At 39.8% G+C, this 10,185-nt stretch overlaps 1 protein-coding gene across 1 annotated transcript in view; it reads left to right on the top strand.

The window, feature by feature from the left end:
* The first annotated feature begins 4,165 nt into the window (after window positions 1-4,165).
* The window catches only part of LOC100533434 (ubiquitin-conjugating enzyme E2N), a 32,859-nt gene continuing 26,839 nt past the window's right edge, over window positions 4,166-10,185 (top strand). The window contains 1 exon segment of the mRNA NM_001204713.1: window positions 4,166-4,216. Coding sequence (NP_001191642.1) covers window positions 4,187-4,216 — 30 coding nt within the window. The 5' untranslated portion in view covers window positions 4,166-4,186.

The following is a 10,185-nucleotide window of genomic DNA, read 5'->3' as shown; positions in this document are numbered from 1 at the left end:
TGTGTGTGTGTGTGTACAACTTTGTTTTAATGTATTTAATAATCATATAACACACCTTAGCGTATTGAGTTCAATCAGTGAGTCAGATTTGTTTTATGTTTTTAAGCCCATTCATCTCCTAAATACTACAAAAGACTACTGTTGTCTAAATGAAGATACCGAGAGACTCCATTAAAATATGAAATCAATACCCAAAAACAATAATGGCCAACATCTTCTATGTTAAAGAAATACCAAACCATATCAGATGAGGGGAGGGGGTCGGTAGGGTGGGTGGATAAGAGTTTTAGTCTTGTTTGAGAAGAAATATACTCGGTTTGGATCTAAATTTATTGTTGTAGTCTTCGCCTAAGATCCCACAATTTATAATTCCGGTTCACTTAAGATTCCGCTATTAAAAAATAAACCAAACAAAGCAACAAAAATGTTTACTACTCTAGTCATCCCTAAGATAAATTATCCCCTTCTGAAGTGTGAAGGGACTAAAAACGCTGCTTTCCTTATCGTACTTTACTGAACAAAAAAACAGCTTCAAGGGTCATTCATGCTCATGCATGGGATCGGATCTCCGCTGTAAATCTCGATGCGAGGTACAAGTTATTGCTCAAGACGCAAGGATTTTACGACAAAGGGATCACGCTCAGGTGTGAACTCCTCATCGACGCCTTTGATGTTGCCGAACATCGAACTCGCAATGAGAGCCTACGCCTGAGCTTACAGCCAAGGCATGATTCGTTAGGTAGAGCCAACAAGGCCGCCTCATACCCGACCCATGTCCATCAAATTATCAGGGAGACATGTAGAATAATAATGTATGTCAACATGATTGCCCATCACCATGAACGGCTGCTGAGTGATCGCTTCATTAATAAGGACAGAGAAACGCAACGACACAAGCTAGCAAAGACTGTACTATTCCTGCTTCAATAATAGTAAGTTTTGATCTCATTCGAAAAGTCTAAAGGTGCTGTTATCTCTCTTTTTTATATTTGAAATTATTGTGCGATCCACTTTGTGAAAAACAGGAAACAAAATTAGTGTAATCAATAATAGGCCTATTACTATTTATAGACCAAGACATAATACTGTTAGCAATCAGATAAAGCTGGCATCGATCCTCTTTTGTGTTCGCTGTTCCTTACACATAAAGCTAGTTATGGCACACGCCTAGAATCATGCAGTCATATCTTAATTTCAGTTTAGAAATACATTTTTCCCCTTTGCTTATTATAATTAGATCTTTTAGCGTCTTAAACGATTATCTTTATAATTTGGTATGTTTGATAATTTTATGATACTTGGATAAGTTTTCTTCTTATTTTGCCGATCTTCTTAATTTGTAAACTAGCTCTATATAACATAAAACTCTTAAATAATTGAACAGTCCCTATGCTTTCTCAGTTGCCTAGAACAGTCCGTATCACTCACAGAATTTAATTTTTTCTCTCCCAGTCATTCTATATCCGTCATCCCGTCAGTTGATCACAATCTCTCTCTCTCTCTCTCTCTCTCTCTCTCTCTCTCTCTTTTATTTAATTTTCCCCATTCTCATTCGTTCCTTCCCAAGGCCCGCCCCTCCTCTTTCAGCCCAGCCCCATCCCCTCTTCCTTGCGTGCATTCCCCCATCCCGCCCACCCCCACAACGTGGCCCAGCTCGATAAGATTTTGTAACAAGAAACACCGCAGTTCGTGATTTAGACCACAGTCGGCGGCCATATTTGCTCCCCACCTCGGCGTGCTGCTGGTGGCGCCGCGAAGAGAGAGAGAGGAGGCTCCATTAGTTCACATGTTCTAAGTTCCTTGCTCTGCCCGCAGACAAAATTGCACACTTTCAACTGAAGAGTGCCGGAACGTTTGTTTACACCACAGAATTCTAGTAGAACATTTTCTGTTCCTACAGGCCTATCCTTCATAAGCTTTTAACGTTAGCTTTCATTATATTTGTTCTTTTCCTATGTCTGGATGAAAATAGTCTGTGTGTGTGTGTGTGTGTGTGTGTGTGTGTGTGTGTGTGTGTGTGTGTGTATGTGTGTGTGTGTGTGTGCATTAATGTATATTGCGTGAGAAGAAAGGAAGTAGTAAGAAAGGTTTTTGAAAAATGGGTATTCCAATGTAAAGCGCATTGAGCTACTTTTTTTGGAAATGCGCTCTATAAATGTTATATATTATTATTATTATTATTATTTCTCCGAACACTCTGAAATCACATCCTTTCTCGCAAATTTCGGATATAGAGCTATAATTGTATGTATTATAGGCCTACCAAAGATTGTTCGTATACAATATGATTCTATCGGTCCAAAAAATGTCGGCAGTAAATATTTATATAAAGAAATGCTACAGTTCCACACAGTTTTTTGCTACAGATGTGACGTGTTGCCTATGAAGGGTGCTGCTCTTAAACTTAATGTGTTGTGTTCACTCGTGTGCTGTCTAGATCTAGATCTATTGAAAACGACACCTAGAACTAGCATCTCTGCGTTTGTCGCGGTCGCGGCCCCGACCAATCAATAGCGGCTCCATTTTTTGGGCATTTTTTGGTCCCCGAATCGGGGGATAAAAAAAACAACAAACCCCCCCCCCCCCCCCCCCCCCCCCCCCACAAAAAAACAAGAAACCGAAACTCTTTACTTTTGAAAGAAAGTTCACTTAGCTTCACTACGTCTCTTTCTCATTTGTTGTCACCACGTTGATTTGTTGAATACGTTACAGTTACATACGATTTGTATTGCTGTTCCTCTTTTATTTTTCCTCTTTGTGGTATTTTATTTTGTTGGTGTGTAATTTGTTTTTTCTTATTATTGTTGTTATTTTTCTATTAATTTTTTGTTGGGGAAAAGGGGGGGGGGGAGGAATGTTGTGTAGTGTAAAACCTTCATTAGATTCTAAATATATATAATACATACATGTGTATATTTAGATTTAAATGTGTTATGTTGAGTGTTCCACCAAAACTGATTATATGTACTGAAACTGGCAGGCCCCTTGTGTGTGATTCCATAATTTACATGTAATATTCCGTACTTTTTTAAAAATTACGCACAATTAGGGTTAAAACAGCCAATCTTCTCCGGACAGGTGGACACACGCCCTTGTTTGTTTGTTGTTGTTTTTTTTTTTGGTTGTTTGTGGGCTGTTCCAATTTTGATTTCATTCTGTTGTGAAACCTTTCTTTTTCATGTTTTTACACTCATCGAAAAATTTCTAGACTAGATCTAGCTCTTGAAAATTGAAATAGAATCTAGATCAAGAACCAAAAATTTGCTCCTTCCCAGACCTCGCAAAATGGCAGAATGGAAGTTGTCAAGTTGCCTCAAGTTGGCGCCGAACTCTCGCAAATAGGCAAAAAATCACGAGACTGGAAGTCGGAAACCGTTCGGAGAAATAAAGATCGGCACTATTTCTCCGAACGTTCGGAGAAATAGTCACTTCGTTTACTTTATTAAATTGAAGTGGTCTATCTACAAATTCCTTTTTTTAAACCTAGGCTATATTTGTATAATTTTTTATCTTGATTACGATAACAATCTACTCTTGTAGAGAATGTTTTATGATAATGCCCAAAGCCAGTTTTTGAAAAACCACAGGCATAGATCTAAAATCTAGTGGTAGCATTTTCCTGCTCATTTGAAATTGTCAATGAAGGTACTAAGTTCTAGCTCTATGTGTTGAATTTCGATCTTAACTTAGTTCATCAAAATAATTGTTTGTCTCGGCAAGTTGGTAGCCACAAATGAACTTTGATGACATAATGTTGTTACAATTAGCAAAGAAATCCCCAAACATGTTATAAAACACGAAATTCAAAAACCTACGAAAAGCTAGTTTTATGTAGCTTTGTCAGAATGACGATAAATTGTCTGCCCAGATTGAGCGTCAGTTTTGTTCAGTGTTGGCTACTGGTTGGACTTCTTTTACTAGACCTATTCTCTTATTACTAATATTGCCCATACGAATAAAATGGATTAAAAATTTTTGACAATGTTAAAACAGCAAATGTATTATTGTGTGCTGGAATGTATAAATATTGCAGAATTCTACTTTTTGACCAGGTTGGATTTCGTCTCTTTCTGAAATAGCTTGAATCCTCGTTAAAAATCTGGCAATAATCTGAACATCCATTTTGGAATTTCCTGTGTGAAACAACAGGAAAAATCTCTTATTTGTGAGCGTAAAGACAGAACGAATGGCTGGTCTACCTCGGAGAATTATAAAGGTAACTTGACAAGATCTCATCCGATAGTTTCACTCCAATTCTTCAGTTTAGTCCTGGCTATTGGGTTCCTTGGTCTCAGAAAAGGAACTCCTGACTTTGATAACAGATCTAGATTTGTACTAGATTCTAGAGTCTAGATTTCTAGATCTAGACTCTAGACTAGATCTAGATCTAGACTCTAAGTCCTAAGTCAAGTCTATCTAGAAATCTAGAATCTAGACTAGACTAGAATCTAGATTTAGATCTAAATCTAGATTCTAGACCTAGATCTAGAATCTAGATCTATCTTGCCTCACTCATTGTCATACACAGTGTAACCAAAGATACTTCACCCTACGATAAGATGCTGCAGCTCCCTCTTTCCCTCTGTAAAAAAAACGTAGCACGCGTAAAATAGGCCACGCCCCCAGCGAGCGTGTGACAGAGCCCCGATGGCTTGGGCCTGGGCTTGTGCTTGTTGGATGGACATGCCGTTAAACTTAGAAATGACGCATCTTTCTGATTGGCTGCTAATTTTAGTAATGTGATGTCATCACTTCCTGGGATACCCACATGGAACGACGTGTTTTAGGTGTAACATTTCGGATTTTCTAGATTCTAGATCTATTAGGCCTACCTGGACATGATGGAAGACAGCACGAAAATTGCTGTAAAGACGCAGGAGGACTAGATAATATCTAGATATCTAAATGGCCACCTCTATTCTCACCCGGGATGAGAATAGAGCAGGCGAGTCTTTTTGGCTATTCTCACCCGGTGCGCGTTCACCGTTATAGCCTAGATCTAGGCCAACAAATTTTGCGTTCACCCTAAACCACAGAATTCTACACTGCGATAACAGAAACATTGTAGAATTCTGTGCCGTGAACAAACGTTCCATTACAACTGTAGCCTAGCCTACTAAAAGTAAAAGCGTACAATTTTGTCTGTGGGCAGTGGAGAGAGAGAAAGACAGAGAGAGAGGAGTAGCACGAGAACTTCCGGTCAAAACAAAATGGCGACCCTCGTAGTTCGGCTCGATTCGAAAAGTTAAATAGCTGTAGCATCTTTGTAGACAACCAAATTAATTTACTTTTGGCCGGCACTATTTCTCCGAACGTTCGGGAAAATATAGCTGGGCACTATTTCTCCGAACGTTCGGGAAAATAAAGCTAGGCACTATTTCTCCGAACGTTCGGGAAAATAAAGCTGGGCACTATTTCTCCGAACACTCTGAAATCACATCCTTTCTCGCAAATTTCGGATATTATATAGATCTATAATTATAGTATAAGCCTACCAAAGATTGTTCGTATACAATATGGTTCAAGCGGTCCAAAAAATGTCCGCAGTAAATATTTATATAAAGAAATGCTACAATTCCAAACAGTTTTTCGCTACAGATATGGCGTGTTGCCTATGAAGGGTGCTGCTCTTAAACGTAATGTGTTGTGTTCACTCGTGTGCTGTCTAGATCTAGATCTACGGAGGGTTATTGATAACGACACATAGAACTGACATCTGATTTTGTCACTGCTGCGACCAATGTACTGACACTGGCAAAGCCCCTTAATGTGTGTGATTCCATAATTTACATGTAATATCCGATAAATATCCTGTCCTTTTTTTTTTTTTTATTACGCACATTTAGGGTTAAAACAGCCCATCTTCTTCGGACAGGTGGACACACGCCCTTATTTGTTAATGTTTGTTGTTGTTTTATGGGCTGTTCTAATTTTGATTTCTTTCTGTTGTGAAACCTTTCTTTTTCACGTTTTTACACTCATCTAAAAATCTCCAGACTAGCTCTTGAAAATTGAAATAGATATAGACCCAAAAATTTGCTCCTGTGTGTGTGTGTGTGTATGTATGTGCGTGTGTGAGTGTGTCTGTGTGTGGTAGTAAGTGGAGAGTGAGGAGTGTGTGTGTGTGTGTGTGTGTGTTTTTCGGGCTTTATTTCAGCCTGTATTCAGTAACAGTTCAAAGTATACAAAAATAGAAACACAGGATCCATTCACTCCAGGGCTCATGAGTCGTTCGTCTCTTTCAGTTTCCCTCATTCATTCAATTCAAGTGTTCTCTCCCGCGGCTCATCCCTGTCCGCATGACTTTCTTCATACCCCACCCCCTCCCTCCAGGCACACACAAAGAAAATATCATTCTTTCCTTTGCACCCTGCGAACCATGGACAATAATATAGGCAAAACACTGCCTGAGCTGCATTCCTTTCTTTCGTGAGCTGTGGACCAGGCCAGGGGGTCGGTGTCGTCGTCTTGTCTTGTAGTTGCTGTCGCCTGTGGATACACTCGCACATTCTTCCTTTCACCCGCTCTTTCACTCACACTGTCTCTCCGTCCACAGCTCAGCTCGTCATACGTTCAAAAGTTGCCCACCGGTCATGTTTAGTTAGTGTGTGTACATGTGCATGATGGTGGTGGGTGTTACTGAAGGTTGTCTAGGCGGGCTTGCCATGCGGTGTTCCTTCCCAGACCAGAGGCCAGAGGCAGAATGAAAGTTGGCGCCGCACTCTCGCAATATAAATAGACAAAAAATCACGAGACCGGAAGCCGGAAACCGTTCGGAGAAATAAAGATCGGCACTATTTCTCCGAACATTCGGAGAAATAGTCACTTCGAATAATTCGTTTACTTTTGTGTTTTAACATCATTTTTTAACTTTGTTTTGGTCAATTTGATCGTCCACACCGATAGACAGTATTCAGAAAGAGACAGAGAGAGAGAGATAGGGGAGGAGTAAATCTTGCGAGAATTTCCGGGCAAAACAAAATGGCGACCCGCATAGTTCGGCTCGATTCGAACAGTGAAATAGCCATAGCATCTTTGAAGACGATCAAATTAGCTTACTTTTGTGCTATAACGTAATTTTTTCTTGGCTTTTATCAATTGGATCATCCACACCGATAGACAGTATTCCAAAATGAGGAAAAGCAGGTCTTGTTTCGCACCGGGTGAGAATAGCCTACGCTGGCAATTCTCACCCGGGGTGAGTGGTAGATCGTTTTTCTATTCTCACCCCGGATGAGAATAGCCACTTCCTATCTAAATTTAGATCTACCAACCTCCCTCCCCCCTCCTGCATTTTTAACCACTAATACATTTTTTAAAATAAACAACAAAGCAACTCTACAAATTAGGCCTATAATTTATGGAACTGTTGGTCAGTCGGGAGGAGGAAAAGAGAAAAAAAAACTGTCCGGGACCGGAATCGAACCGCTCCAAAAGTCATTGCTCGACATCAAACGCAGACGCGCTATCAAATCAGCTATCAGAACTTCTGAGAAAATGGTGTAGATTAATAAGCATAATATACATAGACACTTCCATCTTTGGTGCCATGCGGTTGTCTATACTTAGATGTAGTCACGTGATCGGATCGGAGGGGTATCCTGGTCTGACGTCAAACAAGATGGGCGCCTTACCTAAAAATAGTTTGCATCATTACTACTTTTAATCGCATGTGTTGGATGGCCACCTCTATTCTCACCCACCCGGTGCGCGTTCACCATTGTAGCCTAGATCTAGGCCAACAAATTTTGCGTTCACCCTAAACCACAGAATTCTACACTGTGATAACAGAAAAATTGTAGAATTCTGTGCCATGAACAAACGTTCCATTACTACTGTTAGCCTACTAAAAGCGTACAATTTTGTCTGTGGGCAGTGGAGAGAAAGAGAGAGAGGAGTAGCGCGAGAACTTGCGGGCAAAACAAAATGGCGACCCGCGTAGTTCGGCTCGATTCGAAAAGTTAAATAGCCGTGGCATCTTTGTAGATCTAGATCTAGATCTAGAAATCTAGACGACCAAATTAATTTACTTTTGTGTTATAACATCATTTTTTAACTTTGTTTTGGTCAATTTGATGGTCCACACCAATAGACAGTATTCAGAAAGAGATAGAGAGAGAGAATAGGGGAGGAGTAGATCTTGCGAGAACTTCCGGGCAAAACAAAATGGCGACCCCCGTAGTTCGGCTCGATTCGAAAAGTGAAATAGCCATAGCATCTTTGTAGTCGATAAAATTAGCTTACTTTTGTGCTATAACGTAATCTTTTCTTTGCCTTTATTCATTTGATCATCCACATCGATAGAAAGTATTCCGAAAGGGAGTGTATACAGACCCGGTAACCGGGAACAAAGTCACAAAGTATACAGACCCGGTATGGGAACTCTTTTGTGATTTCGGAAAGTTTCAGCGCCCTCTCGGCTCAGGGCACAGAATTCAACACAAGTTAGTGCAGAATTCTGTGGTTCAGGGTAGACCTAGAATCTAGGTTCTTCTTCTAGATCGATGGCCTTGGTCTAGATCTAGACAGACAGACAAAAATCATTGATCAAGTTTCGAGGTTAGTCTAGATCTAGATTCTAGATCTAATCAGACCATCAATGATTTATTTATAGAGGCACCAGCCATCCATGTCCAGGTGCTGTTTTAGCCTCTTTTTCCTGTATTCGAATTAATATCTTTTTGCCAATTTATTGATCTAAATGAAGATTGCGGATGTCTTTTCGGTGAACGATCGTTTTTCCTCCGTTTTGGGGTTGGAGGAATCACAATTTGAAGAAAAGAACAATGCCATTTAATTTCAATCGAGCAGTCACCCTCTCTCTCTCTCTCTCTCTCTCTCTCTCTCTCTCTCTCTCTCTCTCTCTCTCTCTCTCTCTCTCTCTCTCTCTCTCTCCCCCTCCCTCTCTCTCTCTCTCTCTGTATTGCTCACTTTAAACACAGTGGCTACGTTCACGGCGCCGTGAAAGTAGTTGGCAGGCTACGTTCACGGCGCCGTGAAAGTAGTTGGCAGGCTACGTTCACGGCGCCGTGAAAGTAGTTGGCAGGCTACGTTCACGGCGCCCTGAATGCAGTTTGCAGGCGCTGTTGAGGCTACGTTCACGGCATTCAAGCTTCGTTTAGACGGAGTGTCCACTGCCGGTTTAAGGCATTATGGGGGGGAAATTTTGAAATTGCTTACAAATGTGGTAGCATCAATATAAAAGGAGTGGAGTCATGAAGTAAAATTTTGAGAATTCTTTTGTATTGCTAAGGTAACGCCTGCCATATTGGAATGTCATATATAGAAAATGCTCACATTTCTAAAAAAAATCATTATAAGGTTATAAATGATTTTAAATGTTACAATAAGTGGTTTTGCAGCCTTCCGTGGCTGTTTTAGAGGATGGACTTGGCATTTTTGATGTAGGAGGAAAAACTTTTCCAGAATCGAGGTCCTAAATATGGGAATATTTTGACCTAAAAAATCTCAGATCCAAACAACGGATTAAATTTATAATAAAATCATTTATTCAAGATTATTTTTTTTTGACGTCACTACTTATTACACTAGAATAATGTTTCATCTATCAGTATATATACCGAAAATTATGACGATATGTTAACAACTTTTCGCATGATATATTTTTGTGTCCCCCCCCCCCCCTGAAAGAGCCCAATTTGAGAGAAAACTCCTAAAAGTTTGGACGTGCAAAACTTACTGTAAACGTAGTCCGTTATACAGTGGCATCCAAAAGAAACTTGAAAATGTAATCGCCCAGTCAAAGCCTTGCATTACCCACTCATGCAGCATACCATTTTAATGCTAAATAAATTCTTCATCATCTGACACATTAATATTTAATCTATTTTACGAGACGCCCGAGATATTGTCACTCAAAGTTGACCTAATAAAAAAATAAGGCTTGGCAAAATTGTACGAAATCAAAGAAACGTAAAATTGTCTTTGCGCATTTATTGAAGAGTATCAATATTGATCGAATAGCGATATATTGAATGCCCAATGAATGGAGAATTGTGTCTTTGCAATAAACAATATTTTATTACAATATTTTGTCACGATAGTTTCAAACATAATGGAAAACAGAGCAATCACAGATCGAAGTGATTATTCGGACTCGAGTCCGAATATGAAAAAATGTTATTCGGACTCTGATTCTTGTCCAGCATGACATCACTTCCAACT

Source organism: Aplysia californica, unplaced genomic scaffold, assembly GCF_000002075.1.
Source record: "Aplysia californica isolate F4 #8 unplaced genomic scaffold, AplCal3.0 scaffold00208, whole genome shotgun sequence".
In the NCBI taxonomy this organism is placed as follows: Eukaryota; Metazoa; Mollusca; class Gastropoda; order Aplysiida; family Aplysiidae; genus Aplysia; species Aplysia californica.
Note: the sequence above shows the minus strand (reverse complement) of the source record. Positions and strands in the feature narration are given on the sequence as shown.